The sequence below is a fragment of the Abramis brama genome, assembly GCF_963993115.1.
Source record: "Abramis brama genome assembly, chromosome: 2".
Lineage (NCBI taxonomy): Eukaryota > Metazoa > Chordata > Actinopteri > Cypriniformes > Leuciscidae > Abramis > Abramis brama.
Window position 1 is genome coordinate 32223483 of NC_139964.1, and position 27567 is coordinate 32251049.

General features: G+C 36.5%; 1 protein-coding gene across 2 annotated transcripts; it reads right to left on the bottom strand.

The window, feature by feature from the left end:
- On the bottom strand, positions 1-26662 carry arhgef7b (Rho guanine nucleotide exchange factor (GEF) 7b). 2 transcript variants are annotated; one of them, XM_084104668.1, is made up of 22 exons: positions 26274-26661; positions 24519-24599; positions 18173-18257; positions 17641-17774; positions 17196-17397; positions 13911-13999; positions 8401-8495; positions 8228-8323; positions 7988-8110; positions 7651-7789; positions 6792-6851; positions 6486-6632; positions 6008-6094; positions 5408-5486; positions 5200-5333; positions 4428-4649; positions 4145-4238; positions 3233-3322; positions 2032-2199; positions 1549-1648; positions 1321-1375; positions 1-1210 (listed from the first exon to the last, which is right to left on the bottom strand). In XM_084104668.1, exons 1-22 carry the CDS (start codon positions 26436-26438, stop codon positions 1088-1090), a joined length of 2568 nt encoding a protein of 855 aa, XP_083960794.1. In that variant the 5' UTR covers positions 26439-26661; the 3' UTR covers positions 1-1087. The 2 variants fall into 2 exon arrangements, with proteins under 2 accessions (XP_083960794.1, XP_083960795.1); XM_084104669.1 differs by lacking the exon at positions 2032-2199 and having other exon boundaries at positions 26274-26662.
- Between the last annotated feature and the right edge of the window lie 905 nt (positions 26663-27567).

Sequence of the window (27567 nt, forward strand, 5' to 3'; positions counted from 1 at the left end):
TTAAAGAGTCACAGTAAGAATTTGTATTTATTTAATTAAATCAGCAAGAAATATAGAGTAAGACAGCGAGAGTGCTTTGGGAAGAGAAAGTAGTCGAGGTTATCTGGAAATTTCACAATACACAGTCATTTTGCAGTAGACAATATTTCATTTAAATACATAAATTAGACAGACAACATAGAAGACTCTTAATCTGTCAGTTCCTAACCACAGATTCAGTGTTCATTTAAAATAAATCTTGCATACGGTTTTCTTACAAAGGTTCTTTGAAATGCTGACAGAGCTAGAAATGCTGACAAAATTCTGGAAATCTCTTTTTCCAAAAAAGGCACATTTCTGAGCATTAAATACAATAAAGGATTATTTCTGTACAAAACAAAAATCTGTGAATGCACAATTAGGGTTAAAGGACCATAATAAAAGTTTAAAAAAAAAAGAGATACAAGCTGCAAGGTGCAAAAGATCAACCGGACGAAATTAAAACTGAGGTTATTGTAAAAGCAACTTTGAAATGTAACCATTTAAGACTAGTTCCCTCAGATTTGTCTCCAGTATTGCATTGCAAGGTTTTCCATTGGAAAAATTCTACTGAATGTCATCACTTATTGAACATATTGGCTAATGATTCTAAAAGTCAGAGGACGCAGGCAGTGATGCAGGCCTGGCAACATTTGTAGGTACAGTGTGTCTATCATCCCTGAGACTCCCAGTTTTAGACTAGGAACCAATGACATCTGTGACGGTGAACTAAGTGATCGAACTGCAAGAAGTTTTTTTTTGGCAGCTTTGCCAGACCACACCTGATCCGGTAGAGACGAGAAGTATGTTTCTGCTAGATGATGTCTAGCCTCAATACATTTCCTTATATCATTAGCATATCTGAAAATGGGTTCAACTAGATACTTGGCACTGGCAAACAAAAAAAAGACGTAAAAAGGATCAGGTTCAAAAAAGGCATACTACTGTGACTGAGGGGATCAAGTCCAATTTTGTCACAATTTTTACAAGCATTTTTGGTCAGGACTTAGGAATACACAGAACACACAATTATCAGATGTGGTTTTCATTTCTAAATGCACAGATGTGATCACAAATTAGTCTCGTCCCAGGACGGGTCGTTCATACTCTTTAACACTTTCCTGACAATCTTCTCCAGCTCTTTCCGTGCCTTTTGTTCTTCTTCTAGAGTTCGCTTCATTCTCTTGTTATCCTGGTGATGTAAAATCAGAGCATCCGGGTCACGGCACCAGATTTAGACTTTCAACGAAATGGCATCACATTCAGCATAAAGGAACGTTTGCGTGTGGCATGTGGACTGACCTGCTTAAGTTCTTGAACCTCATCCCTTAAGGCATACACTGTATCCACCAGACTCCTGCAATGAATATCCAGATGAAAAAATCATGAACAACTACAAGACAATTAACTTTTTTATGTGCAACATTATTGTAAGATTAATCATGATAAATGATTGCATTAAACTGAGAGCCCTAATGACAATTCAGCAATATTTTAATGCAAATTAACTGCAATAAGCTGTGATCGAACCTTTCTTCGAGTACGGTTTGACCATTGCTCTTTGTCTCTTCCACAATGATTTTCTCCTCCTCAGGAAAAAGCATATGTGGCCCTGGCTCCTTCCTTGATCCTGAAAGGAGTTTAACAATGTAAGGTTAACAACTGAACTGTAACTGGTTAACAGACTCATTGACAGACTTTGTCAATTGTACATATCTTTACAGATTTTATTCTCTTTTTTTTCAGTTTTAGTTAATTATAGTAACTGAATCGTACAGAATTTTAGGATGGGGCACTATTAAATGTGAATGCTTCTGTCCTATGAAAGCCATGGAGCAAAAGCAGTGAAAACATCTTTCTTGCTCTTTCATGTCAACCATCTCTTCAATACGTTCCCAACTACAACTAACTTCCATTAAAGCCCTCAAAAACAGCTCGTCACTTTCAATGCAAACAAAAGAAAAGAAAAAAGTGTTTTAATTTCGATGTGTATATACGAGCAGCGGCTCTTACGGGACATAGAACCAATTCTGTTAGTGTGAGTTATCCATATAGTGTCATAGTCCGAGTCTTCGGATTGGTCAGAGGGAAATCCGCTGCTACGACAACCCACAGCATCCACATACGATTGGCCAACATCAGCCAGCACATGATTATGCATCAAATCAGTGCCCTGCCATGCTAATCAGGGATGGGGAAATCAAACCAATCATATTGGAGAGGACGGGTGGGTTGAGAGGATGGACCAAACCAAGATGAGTAAAGTGAGGGACGCCCAATAAATTATATGTAAGTGACAAAAGGAAATAAAAAAAATATAACAAAAAGCAATAATAATGGTAGGACAACATAAGAGAGAAATGGGTGAAAAAGAAAGGAATGAAGGAAGGGAGAGGAAAAGAGACAAAGATGCATGTTAAAAGAGCAGAAAATATTAGATTGAGCAACATGGTAAAGAATCAACACGCATTTAAATAGAGAATGCCACAAGAATTAAAAAAATAATCAAAAGATGTTGCGGTATTTTACAGACATATCGAAGAATGTTTATCAGAGACTTCAGACTTCAATAGGACTTAAAATATGGGCCTTCTAGCCCAAACACACTACCGTTCAAAAGTTTGGGATTGGTACGATTTTTTTTAAAATGTTTTTGAAAGAAGTCTCTTATGCAGTAAAAACAGTACTGTTGTGAAATATTATTACACATTATTTAAAACAACCGTTTTCTGTTTTAATATATTTTAAAATGTAATTTATTCTGGTGATGGCAAAATGTTATTTTTGACAAATGATGACAAAAACATTTTTTTAGCATCATTACTCCAGTCTTCAGTGTCACATGATCCTTCAGAAATCATTCTGATATGCTGATTTGTTGCTCAATCAATGTTGAGAACAGTTGTGTTGCTTAATATTTCTGTCAGAACTGAATTTTCTCTGGATTCTTTGATCAATAGAAAGTCTTTACTGTCATTTTTGATCAATTGAATGCATTCATACTGAATAAGGAAATAATTTCTTAAAAAAAGAAAAATAATACTGACCCCAAACTTTTGAACGCTAATGTATATTTGAACCTTTAAATTGGGACAAATTTTAGTTATATTTCCTTCACTCATTACACTCGTGTCACACAGTCTGGGTCTGAAGTGAGATTTCAAAGAATATGAAAATCACAAGAGAATACATGACACACGTAAAGAGTACATACTTGAGTTGAGTGTTTGCCGTGTTTTAGCGCTTGTGCAGTATGCTTCGATCACTTTCAGGATCTGAGCATCCTCCTCCAGAGCTGCAGTGCCTTATGGGAAACAAGAAGAGCACAAAAGATGTAACTGATCAGGTAACACGGTGAGATGATTGTAAAGGGACTGTTTTCTTGCAAACAGTAAACACAGAAAGCAATGCATGTGACGTGTTAGTATAATAAATACATCACATGCGTATGTGAAAACTAAGGGCCTGTTCACATCTGGTCATTTCAAGCGTTTTCTCTATCCGATTAAGAAAAGACTAGGTGCAAAAGCCCTCCGAAATGCTTTCGAGACCGATTTAAATTTGATCACTCAAACCACTTCAGATGGTGGTCTGAGACGCTTTCCAAACGAAACTGGACAAGTGTAAATGCATCTAGTTGTTGAAACCACATTTTACATCTCCCAAAATGTTAAAAAATGAACGTGTGAGAGCATGTTATAGGCTATATGACATGTTATAGCCAGATAACGCATCACCACAGATGAGCAGCTGCGTATCTCTTCAGCAAGCCGACGTGTAAACCGCTTCAAATGAAATCTCGGACGCTAAACACAAAATAATTTTCATTAAAAGCAGTGAGACCGCTCTCTCTCCTATTGCGGTCTGTAATCTTGAAATTAGCTGATGACAAATAAAATGCAGTTGCTTTCGTTGACCTGAACTCCATTAAATTTGCATATATAACGCGGGGTCAGATTTATATCCGTTTTGCGGAGACACATTTATGTGGCCAAGTGTCAATGGAACCGTTTTAACAAATGAGATCACTATCCGATCAGTAAAAACACAAAGTGACCAGGTGTAAACAGGCCCTAAAAGAACTTTAATTAAACACTTAATTTTTCACGAGTCACAAGAGTCATACTTTTTCTCACAGCAAATTCCTCATCAGATGGCTTCCTCTCAGATTTTCTTTTGGGCAGAAGCTTCTTCATGCTTTTGGGACTTTTACTGAGATCCTGAAGACATACGGAAATTAGACGCAAATATGCAAATTAAAAAAATACCTCCATACAAAATACGTTTATTTGATAAATAATGCTTAGCTAGTAAATACTTTATTTCATTCACAAATCCAGAGTGTATCATATGTAAATCACTGTACACATATTGGTTTATTAGTGTGTTAACATACAAATAACATCTACCTCTTTGTAACACAACGCGGCTGAGGGTTTTAGGGGCGGTGCAGGTCGGAGGCAGCTGAGACTCCAGGGCTTCTGGGTTTTGGGGGGTTCAAGGGGCCCCCACATCATCCCACTGTGAGGAGTTCCAAGTGAAGAGAGATGAGGAAGAGTGTGGTAGACTGGAGATCCGCTTGTACTGCGATTCTCTGAGTGTCTGGACGGGGTGAGAGGGTGAGACGGCAGCTGAAAGGGAAGGAGAAGATCAGATGAGTGACTGAATATCACTGAATTTCTGTCGTTTTCAATATAGGTAAGACTTCGATTTTTTTTTTGAAAGAAATTAATACTTTTATTCCACAAGGACGCATTAAATTGATCAAAAGTGACAGTAAAGACATTTATAATTTCCCAAAAGATTTCTATTTTCTAAAGAAATATATCACAGCTTCCACAAATGTATTAAGCAGCACAACTGTTTTTAACACTGATAATAATAAGAAATGTATCTTGAGCAGCAGATCAGATCAGCATATTAGAATGACTTCTGAAGGATCATGTGACACTGAAGACTGGAGTAAGCTGAAAATTCAGCTTTGCATCATAGGAATAAATTACATTTCATAATATATATTAAAATAGAAAACAGTTATTCTACATTGTAATAATACTGTCCTGAATTTTTGATCAAATAACTGCAGTCTTGGTGAGCATAAATATTTTCTTTCAAAAACTTTCAAAAAAGATTTTACTCACCCCAAACTTTTGAACGGTAGTGTTTGTGCATGTTTCTCACCGTATGGCAGGGAACATTCTGTGGTTTCAAGTTGCTGGTTGAAGTGCGTTTGGTCTGCCGGTGTAGATGATCCACCCAGTCCTGAAGATCTTGCTGGTTATTACAGATTACCTGGATCCGCTCGATCATACTTCCTGCATGCAAAAACATCATCAAATAGCAATATTAACATGTACAAACCATGAGGACAACTGTCTGGGAAACTTACCAGATATTTCAAAAGCATTTTTTGTGGTGTCACTGTCCTCTATTTTATTAACAGCCATTCCAGTCAGAGGAAGCTTCCCCTGCGTAAGTCAATCAACCAATAAACTGTCAACATTTTAGAGCATACATGACCAACTAAACAGCCGATATTCATTCTGATGGAGTAATATGAGACAACAGCGTAATAATAGAATAATATGGAGTCTGAGATCTGGTCCCTCCAGGATTTTGCAAGCTTGTGATGAAATGTGAATTTATTAAATTCATTACATTATTTAACTGGATACTCAAGTTTTACATGTTTATGAATGCAATCATGTAAGCTATGAAAATTGCAAAAGCAATATTACAGCAATAGACAATATTATAACTATTATATTGTCAAAATATGAAATATACAGTGTGTACAATTTGGTATTTTCTGAAAAGCAGTATCAGTAATATTTCTAGTGTCACCATTTGACTTATGCATGGGAGTGCCAGGACCACAAGTGATTTCAGTAATTATGAAAACAAATTTTTTTATATATATATATATATATATATATATATATATATATATATATTTTATTATTATTTATATAACAGCAAAATCATTTACCTGGTAAATGAAACCACTCATTCGAGGACTGGCAGACAACATGAGAAGAATGTGAGGAAACAGCAGGAGGTATCGCTCGTTTTTCTCCTGAGGAAGCAGAATATTACTATAAAGACTTTTGACTTTACCATTTTCATTTTCCTGAATTCAAAATCAGTAAATTAAAACCTTTTATAATACTCTTATTAATATGGATGATATCTGGATCCTCTTAAACCAAGTTTTTAATTCAGGGGTCTATAAAGAAGATATAAAACATTTGGAATACGTTTCTAACTATTAACTAACCAATGATTTGTTAATTACTTTAAAGGCACACTATGCAGTTTCCGTTTTTCTCAAACAGCGACCCCTAGAGTCACTGTGGAGTACTTGTATTTAACATAGTGTGCCTTTAAATGTAAATATAGCTTGTTACACTGGGTGTCCCTGATGGTTGTTTGAATGCTTAAAGATAAGATTATTTGATGACATTCACCTCAGCGCCGTGGTTCTGGATGAGGACTTGAGACATGTAGAGAACCGAGCCCAGGGTCTTAATGCCCTCCCCTTCCCAGCCCCGAATAGACTCCATCAGAATCTGCAGCTCAAGCTCCTTCCTCTTCCTCACTTCCTGACACTGGGCCTGAAGACACAACAATAAACACACAAATAAGCACAGCATCCCATCCTGAAAGATAACGTCACTCAGACAAACAGCTCATCATCATTCTCACACATCTTTCATGCTTTAATACTGGTGAAAATCAAAGAAAATCCATGATGTTGACCTTATAATACTCACCGAGAGATTTTTAAACACTGTCATGCTCTTCTGAATGTCTGGATAATCTGGATGAAGCGCCTGGGCAGAACAAAGGAAGAATATGAGTGAGTTAAACTGGTTTACTCTGTGTTTATTCACACTACCAATCAAAAATTTGGGGTCAGTGACATTTTTTTTTAAATAAATAATTTTATTTAGCAAGGACACAATTAAATTGATCAAAAGTGACAGTAAAAGCATTTATAATATATATCACATCTGTATCTTTATATTGCTGTTCTTTTTCATTTTCTATTCATCAAAGAATCCTTTAAAATTTTAATTATAGGTATGTCAGAGTTTGAGTTTTTTTAATACAAGTAATAATTTTATTCAGCAAGGACATTTATAGGCCTGGTTTCACAGCCAGGGCTTAGATTAAGCCAGGATTAGGCCTCTTGAGACAAAACAATGGCAGTAATATATTTTAAGATACGTCAGTGCAAGTTGCTTTCAGTATAAACAGTTAAAACATACATTTTAGTCTGGGACTAGGCTTAAGCCTTGTCTGTGAAACCGGGGGATAATGTTATGAAAGATGCTGTACATGCTGTTCTTTTGAACTTTCTATTAAATCAAAGAATCCTGAAGAAATGTATCAATGGCTGCTGGAAATGCAGCTGTCATCACAGGAATGAACTACATCTTAAAAGATATTAAAATAGAAAACTGTTACTTTAATGGCAATAATATTTTGCAATATTACTGTTTTTACTGTATTTTTGATCAAATAAATGCAGCCTCTGTGAGCATAAGAGAATTATTTTAGAAAAAAATCTGACCAACCCCAAACTTTTGAACGGTAGTGTACATGCAGACAGTGAGAGCGGTCCAGTACCTCCATGTGCCGCTCCATCTCTTTCAGTAGTGTGGGGTATTTCTCCAGTCTCAGGAAGGGTTTGCTCAGGCCTGTGGTGAGTGTGAGGATTCCAGGGGTGTTCGCACCTTTACTTTCCATAAACTCTCCTAGTTCCTCACTGAAACATACATAGATGCAAGAAGCCATTGAAGTCATTAGAAATGTTGCATAGACTGTATTTTTGACACACACACACACAAAAAAGCATTGCCATATGTTAATCATCAATGCACCGGGTTCCTGTGAATGTGCATACATGTGGCTGTGTTGTTTGTGGACATTACTAGCATTATGTGCATTGTGTTGTGTAACGCACCTGTGTTGTGTGAGAACGTTAACCGCAGATGGATGGTTGGAGCAGTAGGTCACGTACAGACTCCTCATCTGAGGAATGAGGGACAGGAAGAAGCCTCCTATTCTCTGCTGACTATCTGGAACTCTGCACACAACACACACACCTCATTTAGAAATAACTAGTGATGAAGCTGAACAGAGCTGAATTCATAACTACCACTAGATGTCGCTGTTGACTGATTGAATGAAGGAGAACTCGTACTTGACGCTTTCCTCCAGTGAATGCACCAGTGTCTGCTGGAAAGAGCTGATCTCCTCTAGATTTCCCATGATGTGACTGATATCTGACACGCTGAGCCTAGAAAGAGAGAGAGAGATTCAGTATTCACCTACTGTCATCTCTGTTTATGTTGGACTCTTGGTTTGTGTTCTTACCTGTCGGTGGGCTGCAATGCTCTCAGATATGTGGAGAGGAGAGTCTGCAGCTCTTTACAGTATTCGGTCTCAGTTTGTACAATATTCTGAACCACCTGTGCATTTGACAAAAAACAACAACAGTTACGCATGTACGACAGATAAAATTAATATTTTAGAAATTTTAAACTATCATATCGCAACAGTGTAATGAGATAAGACAAGTACAAATGTCATACAAACATTGTGCATCTATAATAAGTATACGCTGATACATATTAACAGTTGTGCAAACAATGAAGGACACAATATTAAATGCCTAAAGTACCTAATGAAAGCTAATGACAGTGAAGTATACATACATGCATTATATACATTTATAATAAATATTTACATGTAAATTGACATGGATGCTGCTGATCCTGAGGGTTAAAAAAGGGCTAAGTATTTATGATTTGTCTCTTATTCTCATCCTAATGCTCAACATTCAGACGATATGTGGGAGAATGAATATTATGCTGGTAAACCCTTAAAAAGGAGAAGAACTTCACACTGCACTTGTAGAACTGACCGGTCAAAAGCAAAGAGACTCGAGTCCATTTCAACTTGCTCATTATCCTCGCAGACAAAATACTACAGGCACACAGAGAACAAGATGACAGAACTGGGCCAGTCCTTGCATGTCATGATAAAGTCTGATTTCAGTCTAACTTAAGATTTAAAGACATCTCTGGTTGTGCTGAGCTATTTGACCTCACTGAATACATGGCAGTTAAAACCTCACACTGTCACAATAGAGCTTAATTCTGTCCTCAAACAGACGGAGGATGAACCTTGAAATGCAGCCAATAACTGGCACAGCGTAAAAGCATAATCCACACAAACTGAAACAAATCAAACATTGAAACTTTTTTTCATTGTTAAAGTTTTGGGTGATATATTCTGCAGGTTATCTAAGAATGCTAAAAAAAAAAAATATTAAAAGGAGTTGAGAGGCTCAAAATAAGTTATATTATATATATATATATATATATATATATATATATATATATATATATATATATATATATATATATATATATATATATATATATATTTTTTTTTCTTCTCAATTCAAATTACTAAATTTATCCATAGTGATATTTGTCTATCAACATATTTTAGAAAATATATCCATGCTGATTTTTTCCATCTACTTAATATTACCCACTTGATCAAATTAATCGGCAGAAAAACATTTACAAGCTCAACCAATGTAAGATTTAGTTACAATGCAGCCATAAACTAGCTGAAATATTTAATAAATAAAGATGTAAGGGATGAGAAAGGCGTAGAACTTTTAACATCTAAAAATCTTTCATAGGAGATCTGCTTCCACATAGTGTATGTGGGCTTGATCAGTAACTAAAGATACAAGAAATAAGCTTTTTATGTTGCAGGATTGGATACATTTTAACAGTCTTTTCTTGAAAAATTCCATTTTTACCATCTGTCCCTCAAGAATTAACCAAGACCAAGTCAAAGTTTGTGTGTAAATACACACACGGGAACAACCGCTGGCATAAACACTGGACACCTGGAGATGACAGCCTGACAGTTACAACCATTACAAACTGTGTCTTTAACATGAATCTCCTCCCCTAACGCTGCTGTAAAACACTGAACTCCGTCTGACCTCAATCTCTCGTCCAGCCTGAAACACGCAGACATACACTCTTCGTTTTCAGCCAGTCTGCCTTACGCAGTCTTTAGAAGAGTAGGGTCCGTTAAACATGACACGTAACCAACACAGACACACAGACACAGACAGCGCAGGGCCTCAGGCACAGCTGTTCCCCTGGTCAATGAGATGGAAAAGATGACCTATATTACAGCACGACAGAGAGACAAACACACACACACCAGTGAGAACTGATAACCAAATACAGACATTCATAACAACACATTTACATATATGCAAACACAGGCCCAAACACACAGGTTTGTTATATCAACACCTCCAAAACACACTCACAGCACTAATGTGTTCACATATTTGTTTTTCTATCACAGTGGAGGCTTTCCATTGTTTTAACACTGAGCTAATGATATGATTTCTATCTCCCAGTACCCCCCTAAAGCTATCCCTCATACACAACTTTCCACATTTGATTGTTTGTTTTACTAAAGCCTGGAATACACTTCACAACTTTTAAAAATCGGAACAGATTTTAAAATGCTTGGCATCACACACTTGTCGATTTTGTAAATGGTTTAAGAGAAAAACTGGTCATCTTAGACTAAATGACTGAGGATCACACACTTCCAGACTTTCAAGTAGTCCCAAACACGGCAGACTCACACAGAAACACATGCCCATTGCTATGAAAAGCATGACAGATGAGAAAAAAAACAAGCCAAGCGCATTTTGGATGGGTAGACTCGTTCAGTATGGACTCCAGCCGCCCAAGATCTGCCAACTATTGTCGACTCATCTAGACTGCAAAAGTCGTGTAGTGTATTCCAGCATTAAGTCATTTTCTTCATGCAGATTGTGGACTGATCTTCACAATTAAATGTTGGATGTATAGTTTATCCTACTTTATCTGCATAGAATACACTCACATAAAGCAATATATTCTATACCAAACCTTAACTGTCGGTTTTTGTTTTGTTGCAAAATGTAACAATTTTATTGCCCAGCTCTTTATATAAAGTTTACATAAGTTATATAATTTCTTTATATAAAATATACAGTAGTGGCCAAAATATGAGAAATATTTGTAAATATTACGGAAAACCAAAACAATAAACCAAGTTATGGTATTTATCTGAAAAAAATCTTTGGTTAAAAAAAAAAAAAACTCAATCTACAGCTACAGGTTTTATTTACAATGCAAAAAATGGTATCACTTTACAATAAGGTTTCAATTGTTAACAATTAACATTAGTTAACTAAATCAGTAAACATTTCTGAAGCATTTACTGTTCTCAACATTTACTAATACATTATTAAAATCAAAAGTATCTGTTAACATTAGTTAATGAACATGAATTAACAAAGAACAGTTTTATTTTTAACAACTAACGTGAACAAAGACTAATAAGTACTGTAACTAATATCTTGCTCATTGTTAGGTAATATTAGTTAGTGAATTAACTAACCTTAACTAATTGTTAAGCGTTACCAAAAAAATCGACTACAACGGTTTATTAGTTATTAATATTTTGTTGGTTCTCTCTCTCGCTTTTGCACGTGCTCATCATTTATTTTTGTATGGCAGCCCGGCCAAAAATGATGTCTGCACAATTTGGCATGCATCACTTTTGCCATTACTGTAAGTATGTATAACTTTATCCGCATGCATACAGTGTCCTTGAGTAGCGTGATATATACTACTGTATACAACATTTCTCAACTCCCTGGTTGCTTGTATCTTCGCAAAATGTAAACTATATGATCGCCCATGTCTAATCTGATAAATGCGACTATTAAGACATGAAGATAATAAACATTATAAACATTAACATCACGATTTTCTGTAAAGCTATACAGTCCTTGTGGAAACATTTGGTCCGCACAATTTAGGCAAAGCCTGACCAACACAAACACACACACACACACACACATTAATAACGGCTCATTGGGTTTGCAGAGGCTCAGAGGGAGGCTGCTGGGACACGTCGCAGGAGGAAATGGAGCACAAGAAAGGAAACTACGCACACACACAGAGAGACATATAAATGACCTGAAATTACATTCATTAGCAGAATTGTCATTGTCAGGATATTGAACTTGTGTCTCTCTTAGTTAATGACATAAATCAAGACCAAACCCGGAGAAGCATCTGCTGGTGGGTGTTTAAACTTGGATTATTAACTCTTTAAGTAACTCTGGTTTGGCAAGGCTTTTAAACCCAGATTAAAGCCTTATGACTATAAATTCAAGGATTATTAGTCTAAAGCCAAGTCTGGGAAAACCGAAAATGCTGCTTTAAAATAACCCTTAAATCGAATATCCTCGCAATGCACTGTTTTTCACCAAAAAATTCACCACCATTCAAAAATTTGCGGTCAGTAAGATTTTTTAAAAACAGTAATATTGTGAAATATTATTACACTTAAAAGAACTGTTTTCTATATTAATATATATATATATATATATATATATATATATATATATATATATATATATATATATATATATATATATATATATATATATATATATATATATATATATAACAATACCATTTATTCCTGTGATGGGAAGGCTGTATTTTCAGCATCATTACTCTTCAGTGTCACATGATCCTTCAGAAATCAGACTAAATTTCTGATTTGAGGCTCAAGAAACATTTCTTCTTATTTTCAATGTTGAAAACAGTTATGCTGCATAATATTTTCTGGAAACAGTGATAGAAAGAATAGAATTTATTTGAAATAGAAATCTTTTGTAACATTATAAATGTCTACTGCCACTTTTGATCAATTTACTGTATCCTTGCTGAATAGAAGAATTAATATATTTTATTTTATTTTAATATATATATATATATATATATATATATATATATATATATATATATATATATATATATATCTATATATATATATATATATATATATATATATATTTTTTTTTTTTTTACGTATTTTTTAAATTCAATTCAAATTACAAAATTAATCCATAGTGGTATTTGTCTATCAACATATTTTAGAAAATATATCCATGCTGATTTCATCCACTTAATATTACCCACTTGATCAAATTAATCACATATTTCCAATATGCACAATTTGTTTAAAATATGTTTAAAGGCAGAAAAACATTTCCAAGATCAACCAATGTAAGATTTAGTTAAGATTTAGAAATCTTTTGTAACATTATACATGTCTACTGCCACTTTTGATCAATTTACTGTATCCTTGCTGAATAGAAAAATTTATTTATTTTAATATATATATATATATATATATATATATTATATATATTTAATATATCTTACTGACCCCAAATGTTTGAATGGTAGTATATATATATTGACTTTATTATAGGCATATTGATGTTAATGTCAATAAGAATGGAAAAAGAAGGATTAGCCAATAGTATTTACTTAAGTCGATTGCGCTCCAGTTTAAGTCTAAAATTATTCATATCATATTACCCTGTTCTAACATTTTGGGTGTGCAGTGCAATGTCCTAACAGCTCTGGGGAAGTCCAGTTAAACAGACATAGGGATGTTTTATAAAAGTATTAAATGCTAAAATTGTCTTCCATCATGTGCAACAAGTCTGTTACAAACTCCAAAAACATGACCCTTTAAAAATGACTCATAATGCAGCTATAACAATCGCATGGTGATTGCCTCCATAATTTATAATATCTTTAAACCATAGTCTTATCTGTCAGGTATAGTCAGGGTTGGTGGTGTACTTGCCTATTTGGTTAGGGAAATACTGGTGCAACACAATATTCTGCACACAAATAATAATCAACTGGTTCCACATGGGAGGCGTTACATGCAACACTACAGCACATCTCTCTTACCACATTATAGTAAGTCTTGCAAAAGTTAGTGGTCTCAAGGCCCTTGGGCGGACTCTTCAGTGTTCCAGACTTGGGAGACACAGGTTTGTCTGTTCAAGAGAGTAAAAACAGAGCAAAAGGTAAGAAGGTCACCTTAGACCAACATCTGGAAGCATTTTGTTTCTGTTATTGAATATTGAAGTACATCTCTCCTGCAGTGAGCAGTCAGAGCAGCAATATTAGATTTAGAGATCTAGAGGGGGAGATGTGGGTTTACAGGAAAACATTATACCTCTCACGTCAGTCTGAACATTTCAATCCATATGGTTCATTTACACTGATCTCAGTAACATAATGTGTGAACTTCCAGGAATCATCAATATCAGCTTGAACATTCCTCATCATGCTTTTGCTCATGCGAACAATCAGATCATTATCTACGTTTTCATCCAAACTTGTGCGCAAAATTGGAATATCGCGTAAAACATTCGCGAATAAAGCAGCGTTTCCATTCCACGTGTTCAAGAGACTAAAATCGCCACTTCCTGGGAAATTGATGGAAAATATCTGTAATAAAAATGGCAGTTGCTGCAATCAGGTAAGCATCACATTTTCTAGAGTTAGAGATTTGAGCAAATCTAGTTTTAAAGGACTAATTCACCCAAAATTCCAATTTCGTCAGCATCCATTCATTTACTCTTATGTCGTTCCTATAGCCTGCAGCCATTTATGAGATTACACATGAAATCAATACACTATTAATGTCTACTACAAGTGATGTATTTACCACAAGTAAATCATATAAAAGAGTCTGGATCACTAAGTGCTCAGAGAGTGGAGTGAACAGGAGTGTGAAGCCATATTCAGAGGAAAAGGGAAATGGTGTCTTCTGGCCGCTGCACTTCCTGTCTTTGTTGTTAGATTGTGTTTCCTTCCTGTTCAGCTCTGGATGTTCAAACTCTGATGTCATCCTAAACCATTTCCATTCAAACTGGGTTGAATACACATAAAGGCCATTTCCCCATACATGCGAGGGAAGCATCTGTTTGGCATCATGATGTGTATAATGCTATTTATGTTTGGACTGGAGAGTCAGAGGTTCTGTTTATACTACAACATGCATACACTGAGATAAGGCTTCGTAAGAGCTGGTTATTTAAAATATACAGTGCCTACAGACATTAATACTTTTATTCAGCATTAAATTGATCAGTGAAGAATTTATTTCATTTTTAAAGATTTCTTTTTCAAATAAATGTTGTTCTTTTTATCTTTATATTCAGCAGTGAATCCTGAAAGAAAAAGTATTAGTTTCCGCAGAAATGTTAAAGTCCCCACGAAAGTTTTTTGGCTTTTAGTATGAATATATTAGGCTTACTGTTATCTATCAGCTAGTGTGCTCTAAAACACTGACAAAATTTGCATTTAGAAGATGTCTTTAGATTCAAAACTTAGTCTCTCACTTCGGCCAATATGGATCAAAGATTTTGATGACATCACTCTGCGCTTCAGCTTCTCATCAGATTTTCTGTCCAATCAAATGCTCTCTAGAATCTAAAGCCCCGCCCCTACATTATAAATAGACGCTGAAGCTGCAGTTAAAATCGGTCGCTTGTTCACACATTTAATATTTTCTACTTGGTGAATGGCACATATGGCGCTTTTCCAGTGCATGGTACGGTACGGCTCACTTTTGGCGCATTTCCACTGCATGGTACGGTACGGTACGGCTCGCTTCGATATGGTGGAAACTGCGGTGATATGGAGGAAACTGCGGATTTACCGAGCTCAACGGCTCTGGTGGTCGAGCTCTGATATAAACTAAACGCTATTGGCTATTTAAAAAAAGGGGAGGAACTGTTCAATATGTCCCGCCCTGTCTTCCTGTTTCAGTGGAAATTACGTCAACACACTGAATAAGGCACTTCAGTGGATTTTGTCACATTATTACATCATAGTGCGACGAAAGAGCTTTACATCATTGCCCCTTTAGCCCCGCCCAACTATACTCGACTATATTGGATCCGACAGTAATGTTGCAACACAATGTTTTCACCATGGGTCACTATTGCTTTGTCTGATATAGATCGTTTGATATGTACTGAATATTTATACTGTAGCACCATAGTCACTGAATAGCTATGATTTGCTGTTCTTTCCTTTGCGTTGGTTTATCGGATACGAGCGAAAGCACAGAGAGGACGCTGCTTATTATGGTTTTGATTGAAGTCATTCCCTATAATCCTGAATAAAAGTTTTGTCATCAGAAAGACATTACAACAATGTATACATTTTTTCCTTTACTCAAAAGGATGAACTGTGAATATAAGAACAACAGTGCGACAAACAATGGTACATTTCATTCCTGATTCTGTTTACACGAAACACTGCACGTTATCATTTGTCAACTATAACTGTGGTAACTAAGTACTTATAATAGAATAGAAATAGCTTATTTCTTCTAAATTAGGATTTTTTTTAATGTAAAAATCTTGATAACATTATAAGTGGACCTCAGAGAACATTATTTATGTAACGTAATGAGAGCTTTTTTTGGGGGGTTGATGAAAATGTTTGCAGGGAAAAGTCAAATCTTAAGTACTGGCACAACTAGATCAGCAGAGTTTTGTAGAATTTGAGCAATTTTGGAATAATCGGGTCTTCAGATGAAGCGTCCTACCAATTACTCTTTTTATTCTTAGGTTGTTGCATTGTATCCAGCACCTGAGCATGGAATGGATGAGCACACATATTTCCCAAGTAAGCCTGTAATGGTCACATAATCTCAGTTTTGGCTTTTGCAGAGAGCAGCCATTCAGTTCTCTTTTGGCACATTTTCATTAAGCCCGTAAGTCCTCCTTTAATCGCCCTTTTAATGGCATGGACCTGGACAGATTTTACATTCTCAACTCGTAGTGCCTCGTAGAGTCTCCAAATAAATAAAAAAATGAGACTTTAAAAAAAATATATATCACTCAAATATTTTGAGCTGGCTAAAATGTTGACAGCCTAACAAGCAGCTGGCCATTGCAATTTTCTGATCCATACACATACTCAGCAGGTCTTTTATGAAAATATTATGCTAACACTAGGACACAGAAGAAAGGGAAATTGGGTCTACAAAATTCTCTGAAAGTTCCCTTATCTCTTCTGCTTTTCTTGGCAGTCTGTGAGAGGAGTATGAGTAAGACAAATCCCTCTAGTTCACTTTGCTTGTCTGATCTTGCAAGAGCCTATCTGTTGTCTTCCCCTACAAGAATTTGTCAGGGTTCAACTTTTAAAGGTTTAAAAGTGGCAAATACTAACCAGAGCCTTTGATCTCTTTGACATAGTTGCTAGGAAACCAGCCGCTCTTGCCATTGAAAGACCCCTCCCACCAGCCGCCATCTTCCTGCCGCATCACCTGGATTATGTCCCCCTTACTGAAGGACAACTCATCCTCATTGGTCTGCTGGAAGGTAAACTTAGCTTTCACCAGCACCTGAGGGACACTGTTTTCAGACATGTCCTAGAGAGAAAGACAGGAGAAAATACAGAGAGCCGTTTCTAACAGTTTCTCATCCAGCGTATTTGTGTGAGGTTTCAATTTACTGGCGTACAATGTAGTTTTTCCAATTCAAAAACATATTGCACGCAGATAATTGAACAGTACCTTTGACAATCAATCTTAAAATAATTTCAGTCTGTTCTCCAGGAGCTTAGAAAAGGCATTTAATTCTTCATAAGGGTGTGGAGTGGTTGCGATTCTCACCAGACTGCGGTACTGGTTGTTCTTGTGTCTGGATGATCTCCTGTTATTGGACGAACAGTTGAACGAGTCAAAGGACTTGATCCGCAAAGAGGACGAGTGACGAGAACACACAGAATTACTCCCACCACCAGACTCTACAACCAGAGGATAATGATCAACAAAACACACACACATATTTAAATAGGGATATTCCAAAGAAATGTCTTGTTTTTATATACAGCTAGTTAAACACTATAACCTAGCTCTAACCGTAACAGAAAGAATTATCGGTTATCAGTATCGGCCAATGTTCATATCGGTGCATCCCTAGTACCTTCTCAAAAGGAGGTTTTGAGATGTTTTGTCAGATTTAGCTCACTTCTGGGTACAAATTTGTCCCCAAAATATGGTTAAGTAGGCACACACACTCTTAAAAATGACTGTTCTCACACATAAACACAGCGAGGCAATGCTGTTAATAAATTAATTGACTCATTTTGTAAACTTCCTGTCAGACAGCTCTGATAATGCAGGCGTTTCAGACATATCTCACCTGAAGTTGCTTTGTTGAGTGCAACCAAACAATTCAAGACCTTGGAGAAGTTCTGGCCCTGAAACAAGTCATTGGCCTCAAACACCTGCAGAGGGAAAAATACCACGATTACATATGCTAAAAACAAAAACGTGAATGAAAGTACAGAATCTGCTACTCTTAGGTCATGCTGGTAATCTTATCTTAAAGGAAATTGTAATGCCATGTAAAGTCATTTAATGCTACATATGGAAATCAGGAGGCCATATGCAAAACAGCAGAACAGTAACAATCATTCATAAACGTATGTGCATATTCTGCAGAATTTAATTTCCTTTCCCAAATAAAACACAAGTCAGCACATTGCAGAAACGTACAAACATTTACGATGAACAAAGATCCTCTATCAAATGTGTCTGCTTCACTGAGGGAATATGGGAAGGGAAGGTGATTTTGCTAAGCTCAGTGTTTGTGTGTGGGTTTCTGGCTCTCAGACTACCTGCTGCTCTCGGGGCCATCTGGACACATAAGCTAATCCCGAGCAAAATGAACTGCCCCAAAACTGGCCTGATCCCACACCAGCTTGACTTTAACTCTTCAAAAGATACAAGGTAATAAGATGGAGATGGAATGGGGTCCTTGATCCATGTCCACACACAAAATGTTTCCTGTTTGATCAGCTTGTTTGCATTTCACTAAGATTATTAAAATTTAGGAAACCATACATTATGGTAAAATCAACCTATGAATGTTTACTTCACTGCCAAGCTAGGATATTTTGATATTAAAAATGTTTTTTATGCTGTTTGCAAACCATTTTACTTCCATATTTCCATGTAAAACAACAATGAAACACTTGATTTTAGCATGTATTAAGAATGTAATTTGGGTTAATTTGTCTTAAAAGTAACCTGTAACTTTATCAAAACATTTTTTCTGCTATGTTGATTGGAGAGATTTTGTTTAATTTCATAAAATGAACAGCCTACACTTTAAAAGTTCAAAAGTTTGGGGCCAGTGAGGTTGTTTAAACATAATAATAAAAATAATAATAATTCAGCAAGGACACATTAAATGACCAAAAGTGACAATAAAAAAAGTAACATTTTAAATGTTAAAGATTTCTATTTCGAATAAATAATGTTCTTTTGAACTTTCTAATAGAGTAATGATGCTTAAAATTCAGCTTTGCAACACAGGAGGTCTGAATTACATTTTAAAATATATTCAAATAGAAAACAGTTATTTATATATGAATTGTAATAATATTTCACATTATTATCTTTAAAAAATAATAATAATAATCTCACCAACCTCAAACTTTTGAATGGTAGTGTACATTAATTAACTAAATTTGACACTTTTGCTCCATGGGAATGTAGCAATCTAAAAACAGTTTACAGTTATTTAACATAAGGATGAATTTATCAGGATAAAGCTTCTTTCATCAGTTTGTATCACTGAATTAAGAAATGTGTTTATTTGCTCAAATGAATTGGGTGAACCAAATGAACACAAAGACATTTCATTAATATTCAGTGCTTGATACAAGCCTAAAGTCCAATCCCCAACACTCAAGCTCCATCAACAATCACACACATCTGAGTCTACATTACATCATCTGCCATCACTGTAGTGGAATTAAATTCCCTCCTGCTCTTTCTCTTTAAACCAGCCACACCATTTGAAAAAGTAGATTTAGTGGAGTGCCTGCCTCTCTTCATTCCGGCCTGTGCCAAACCCCACAACACCATTAATGAGCTGGCAGCTCTGCCCATTCAAACACACAACTCCATTCGCCACAATAGAGGGCTTGTCTGAAGCTCTCACAGCTGGCTAGAAGAACCGAAGACACTGGCACTCATGAAACACACAGTTACACACACACAGAGCCATATCCGTCCCACACAACAACACTCATATAGAGAAACAAATGGCGCACATAGCAACATACGCAGACAGCACCTCTGTTTGCTGAAAGATCTCAGTTACACGATCACGCTGACAAATATGAAAGGCCGATAATAACTATAAAGATATAGTTCTAAAACTCATTCTAAATATAAAACAATAGTAGAGCGTTTTCATATTCTATTGGCCTTCTTAAAATACTGTTTCCACGTTAAAAAAGGTGATTTTTCTCAGAATTGCGTAATATAAACTCAAAATTGCAAGTTATAAAGTCAGAGTTGCGTGATATACAGTTGCATTTGCGTGTTATAAAGTCAGAATTGTGAGATAAACTCACAATTGTGAGAAAAATTCGCAATTATCTTTCAATTTTTTTTTATTCCGTGGCGAAAACAAGCTTCCATTAGCTTCTGATTGCTTTTAAAGGGAAAAGCTGTCCGTAAATGCTGGTCTAGGATCAGTTTTCTCCGTAATAAAAGAATATTGGCGAAACTCCTCATGTGATTGAATGCGTTCGAACAGCCACAAAATACCGCCTTCTCTCCGCCTACTGAGTCTGACCTAACGTGAAACGAAAGGTGTGTTTGACTTGAAGCGGCACTGCGCAGACCGATCAGTGTCTGACATCATATGCGATGAGAGAGCAGACGGATCCGTATGCTTTCACGGTACTTTGGTACCCTGGTAATCCAAGAGTTCTCGCGAGAGCACAAGTTGAATTTGCTCAGCGAGTTACTCTGGTGTCGAGTAATGATGCTCATTAAATATGCCCCTCGATCTGAGCTGCACCAATCACATCGGGTTATCTGATATAGGCGAGCTAAACAGATGACGACAGCGCTGTGACGTCGAAGTCATTAGTAAACATTGCAAGATGGCTATGGATGAACACCAGTTGTTTGAAACGGCTTTGGCCGCTACAATGAAAGATTTAGACTTTTTATCTAAAAGAGGAACAGAAGACGGCGCTCGAATCGTTCCTTTGCAAGAAGGGCGTTTTTGCTGTTTTACTGACCGGCTACAGTAAGAGTCTAATCTACCAGTTCGCTCTGCTGGTAGCTAAGCGATAACTTCTTGTGATTGGTCGGAGTGTTATCCAATTGCGTGCAGTGAGATTTTCAAATGCATGCTTGGTGCCGCCCCTCGAGCTGGCCGATTTTCATTACTCAATGCCAGACCCTTAATCTTTTAGATTTAGGTCTGGATTTCCAGGCTAGTACTTTGGCGCCATACATCGATCGGTCTGCGCAGCACCGCATCAAGCCACACACACCAATTGACCCTTCGCTAAGCCCCACCCTCCTTAGTTACTGTTGCTGCGCCTGACAAGCTTTCGCGCCTGGCACATCCATTACAGTATGAATGCACCGGTGTCAGACATTCCCAAGGAGATAATTAGTCATTTTTGGCGAACAGGTGAAATATCTGAGAGAGCAAGACAAAAGGGACTGCAGTATGCATTCGAGGGATATATCCACGACATATGCAACCGATGAGAGAATAATTGAATCAAAATTGAAGCTAAAGCCTATAGGTCCCAAGCGCAAGCAGCAGCCGCCTCATACGCTGACCATTCAAATGGGAAACACACTAACTGAGGAACAGCTATGTTCATGCACAGCAGGGTGAGTGAAATTTGAAAATAATATAATAATTATAAATCAAACAGCTTATCCATAAATCTTGTGGAATAAACACAAGACATTATTAGCCTGACCACTTTGCAATGATAACATTCTCCCGCTTATATTTTTAACGCGCCAGGCTAAAGCAACACGTCGTGGAGCGTAGGTGTTTTTGTTAATCCTGTCATCCCGGCATTTCTTCCCTTGGGCTTTAGGTTTCGGGAAGGGAAAAAATTCCACCCCCCTGTCCAAACTTTTAGGATACCGGGTATCAGATTTGCACAGCGCTTCGGCATGTTTCCCTCACTCGAAAGCTTGCCAGACCTCCCGGGAGGCGCCTAGTTACGGTTGCTAAGCCACGATTGGCCTGTGGCGGTTTTTCGGGCGTGGCTTAGCGAAGGGTCAATTATCAAGTGGTACTCACTGCAGAGCTAAATGACATCCAGCTCTTCCTCTCTGGACATCATGAGTTGAGCTTAACCTAGTCCAGCTTCACCTCTGAGGATCTAATTGGTGAAGGGATTTGGGTTATTGTTAGGGTGTGGTTGGACCTTCTAGCTCCGCCCATTACGCCCAAATTACATCCAGAGAGGGGAGCTGGACTTCACACTCCACCCATGGCTCTGCAGTGAGCATCCTCTCAACATCATGGAAAGTGCATTAGTCAGACGGGATTTAAACTTTGTCGGCTGAAGACCCAAGTTTGGTTTGAAGACGAAAAACATACCAAGCACAATGTTCTCTCACCATTCCTGATTTCTAACACACACTCACAGCGTTCGGCGTGGTCTTGCGGATATCAGAGCAGAAACAAAAGCTGATGCTCTACGTATATTTTTCCGCCGTGTTCGTAGCCAATGTAAAGCTTTTTCAGATCTTTCGATCTAATGGATGAAATAATTTAATTATTTAATTATCTCCGCTGGTGTGTGGACGCTAATATAGTTTTCGTTCTTGGTGTGAACGGGACTTAACAAACACAGAAAAATTACTGTCGGCTTTCCTAAAAACACTCAAGAGTGACAAAAAAAAAAAATAACATTCAGAGATACTCGTTAAGAAAAGCGTCATGAAACTAACATGTTACCATATTATATCTGAAAGAAATGCATTACATAGCCAGTGCAAGACTTCGGGCATTGCAGTAAATCAAAGGTCATGTGATTGCACTGTAATGTGAATAATTTATGGCTGCATACTGTGCTCTGTATGGCACGCTTTTTCAAGAAAAGACGTGCAGTCGCCTGTACAGACATAGAGAGCTGCAGGAAAAAATGGGCAGAGCTGGATATGAATCCAACATTCAGGCATAAAAATAGGTTCAACAACAGCACTGCTTCAAAATCCAATAAAATAACAGCGTGTGGGTGAGGGATCTGATCCAATCTCACACCAACACCTAGTGGATTAGCGTGAAGAATGAGCTGCCAGAACGCCATGTTTACAAACATATTACTGTTATAGTATACACTGATATTTTTGTTACAATACACAGCAATTTTCAGCAAAGCCCTTATCTTGATAAACAAGTCTGGACGACTCTGGGTAAATTTTACCTGGAATTGAGAATTGCCAGAAGCAACACCCATTAACAATTGGCTACACCCTGTAAATTACTGAAGGGAAAGTGTTTATTATGAAATTTTAAACTCAGATAAAAATTGGACTATTTACGAATGTAATTCACTTCAGCAGTCCCTGTTTACAACAGATTCACTAAGATCACGTTTCCGTTGCAAAATGTAAAGTATATTATTGCCATAGACTGTAAAAAAATTGATTATTGCACAGCTCTACAAATAAATTGGATATATCCAACTAGATCTGCATAAATACAGTACAATCAAGTACAACTACTATATAGCAAATAAAGCTACAGCTCGATTGTTTATTTGGTTGCAACATTTAAACTATATTATCGGACAGCGATATGTTTTAAGTTGGACATATAGTACATCCAACTTTATCCTCAAACATACAGCATACTAACGTAAAGCGATATATTTACTCTAAAGAAATCTTTACAAAATGTAAACTATATTATCACCCAGCTCTTATCTGTTAAATCTGACTATAATAAGGTATGAAGATATTATAAATATTAACATCATGATATTCTGTAAAGCTGCTCTGAAACAATGTGTATGGAGAAAAGCGCTATACAAATCAAAGCGACTTGATTGACAAGCACATAATTTTCAGATTAAGGTCCACATTCTGTTTTATTCTGAAAAAATATGTCATATGTACAGGTAAATCAGCATATTGTGAATGAACTAAGGCACGTACATTATTTTCTTGAAATACTTGTCGTTGGGATTTATTGTCACATTTGCGTGTAATTTTAACTCAATTAATTCTCATTCACGTCCTTAACAATAAAACATGAGTACTGCCGGTCACTGTGCTTTTAAATAATTTATTGCTGAAGATTTTTATTTTAATGTTTATTTATTTATTTTTAATTAAATCTGTCTTCAACAGCTTGACTGTTCACAGCTGTCAGTAAACACAAAAGTACAGCAAGCTTCCTGGACATCAACAAATGAGACATTGTTCTGCAGAAAGAACATTAATGCAATGTTGCATAAAGCATTTAAGGAATTGTCATGGTTAAAAAAATAAAATACCACAATAACACTAAATACCACTGTAACCGATGTAGCAATAACTCTAAAACCAAAACACAAAGGATTAGTCTGTTCTCGACTACAGCTGAGACCTGATTTACTTCAACCCACACAAAGTCACTGAATCAATAACAGAAATATACATGAGAGCATGCAAATGAAATGACCAAAACAGAAGCACAAACACCATGCAACACTCACCTCTACTTGATATAATGCACAGCCTTTCACAAACTCTCTGATATTACTCAAACACTCGTCCTTCCTCGGGTCCTGATAGATCTGAAAATGAAGCGAACAGATCAATCCTCTCACGAGCCGTACTTTTAAAAAGGTTAGTCAAGAAGTAAATAAAACCGTATGCGATTACGCCATTTGTTTATATCACAGATCATCGCCCCGCTCCAGCAAAAAGCCACTTATTCTCCACAGGGAAGTTGGCGGAGGAATAGCGGAAATGACGTGCTCTAATAGCTTATGGTTGGGTTCAGTGAGAGGGGCATGTTGGCACAGGCAAACATTACCTGACCTGTCAGAGCAAAGTCTAACATCTTCTTCATGATTGGGCTGCCTGTAACTATGCGACTTATTGTTTATTTAACAGAACGTTTTCAACAATAGCACTGAACATTTTAGTGCAATATTACATATTGCCAGAGTTTATCACAGTCTTAGTCATACGATTACTGCAATGTCAGCATCGGAGATTGTATTGCTTATAAATTAGAATACATTTACCACACTGTCTGTCAAGACTGTGGTTGATATATAATTCACAAAACGTTTTTGAATTATTAATTTAAATACAACCACTTAATCATTTATATAATATGTGAAAAAACTAACCTGCAAAAATAAGGATGCTCAACGAGAATGTATTATTGTTGAAATGTGCTCAAATGAAATCCAATTATCAGATTTCTGTTTATAATTAAAAATCTCTAATTATAAATAGTGTTCCACCACCGACACGTGTTAATATAAATATTTAGGAAAAAATATATGAATAATTAGAAATAATATTTTAGACATGTTTGCGTATTATTTGTTCACTCATTTTTTATTTATTTTTTTATTTTTTATTAAACACACTTATTTACAAAATCTCTCGTTGGGAGACTTATGTGCAGAACATAGTTAAACACAGTTAAATAGAACAAATTTCGATAAAGCAAATAAATACAAATAAATATAAAATAAAATAAATTAAGCAAAGGCACTTCAGTCCATAAGGCATGTCAAAGTTGTTCACATACATATATTGTCCTCAGTCTTATTTTGTTCACTCATCAGTTCTTGGACATGTCCGAATTATACGGTTCGATTCAAAGAATCAGATTCGTGAACGATTCGCTGAAAAGATCCAACCTAAAAGAATTCTTTCACAAACCGGACATCGTCGTTTCCTCTCTCTCTCTCTCTCTCTCTCTCTCTCTCTCTCAATTCAATTCAGCTTTACTGACATGACAAAAAATAAATTTTGTATTGCCAAAGCATTAAAACAACATATATATGGTTTAGAAAATCTGAACATTTAGTAAGTATATAGAGAAAATAATAATAAGATGATAATCTTTCTCTCTCTGACAGAGTCAATGGCGGACGACTCGTATGGACGAATCCCAAGGTTAATTTCCGTTGATATATTTTCTGCCACACATCACGTGCGTTCATTATTCCTGTAATCTCTTGTCACCGCAGATAACACGAGGACTTATTTACATATTTTCTATTGATCCGCTTTCTCTCATAGCTGATATAAATAATAATAAAAACAGTAGTATTTTATTGTACAAACGTACACTGGTTCATCATATAGCGCGTGCAGTGAACACAAAACGCGCGCGCGAAGACAAATACAAAGGTCTGTGTGTCACATCTGTGTTTTTGTGTAACTGTGTAATATTTACTCGAATATGAAACTGCATGGATTTAATGAGCACATTAACAGCTTACCGTATAAACTGTACCGGGTCGCAGTCGTTCCAGTAGTTTACACAAAACCACCCCATCTCTGAGAGATGCCTGTAAAAAGCCTTCAGGATCCGATAGTGTCTTTTTGGGTGATTCCAGGACACCCAGCGTTATCAACCATGTGATGGTCTGTTCCGCCGAATTCATGACCTCATGCGTCCAAAGCTCAAACGCGATAATCCTCAAGCAATCGAATATGAAATCTGTATGAAATCAATGACAGCACAAATCCTGTGTAGTCCACAGCCACAGCAGCAGGACATTATAGGAGCCAGGGCTCTGGTCCCTCCTTTTTCCCTGGATGTTAGGGATGACGATTTGTTTAGGGTTATCTGGCAGGTCCGGTTTCCCTCGCCTCTTCTTTTCATCTGGCAGGATGTCAGCTAGTGTTAAACCAAAATCAACAACCCACAATTGTTTTCCGCCACATGACACCCAGTTCAAGCAGCCTGGGTCGCTGAATACATGAAAGACTTCAGAAACAAACACACTGACATATTAGGCTTTCAGGAGCATTATACTGAATATATGAAAGACAAACATATTTTCCATCACACGCCCACAGGTGGAGAAAAACACAAACTATTAACACAATCTTGAGCAAAAGCCATCTTTGTATTGTCTACAGACCACCTGCTTCCATAAAATTGAGCGCTTTGTTATAAAAGACGGATCAATGCGTCTAAATTTATTCAAAAAAGGCGCTGATGCCAAGAAATATTCCATTAAAATCCAAATGTACCTCTAGCGCCCCCTGCCGGATTCCCAAACCTTTTTATTTATTTATTTACTTTATCGGGAATGGTAAGAAACTTGGTAAAGGTTTTGGCACTTGTTGTGTGAACACACTCATGGACATGACTCTAAAAGGTTAAATGGTCCTGAACAAAAATAGTCACAGACACTTTGAATTGTTCGTGGTCGTGACCGTATCGGAAATTAATCGGAGACGAATTTCATCTATTGGAGACGTTTGGTATTGCGCACAAACAAATTCTTACTGAGACCTATTTTTTTTTTTTTTTTTTTTTGACATAACATTTTGGAAAATTCCTAAATATAAACATTTCATATAAAAATTTAAAGTAGTATTTTTGTGCATGTTTCATAATAAAACATTTTAGGCCTTTTTTTCCAAGTTCACTTTTTTAAAACTTTAGCAATAATCTTCCAAGTGTCGTCTTTAAAAAGAGACCAAACTGGATTCAAGACTTACGACAGTTTAGGAAATTTCATTTTTGGGGTCCATGCTCAAAAAGTGAATAAATGGACTACA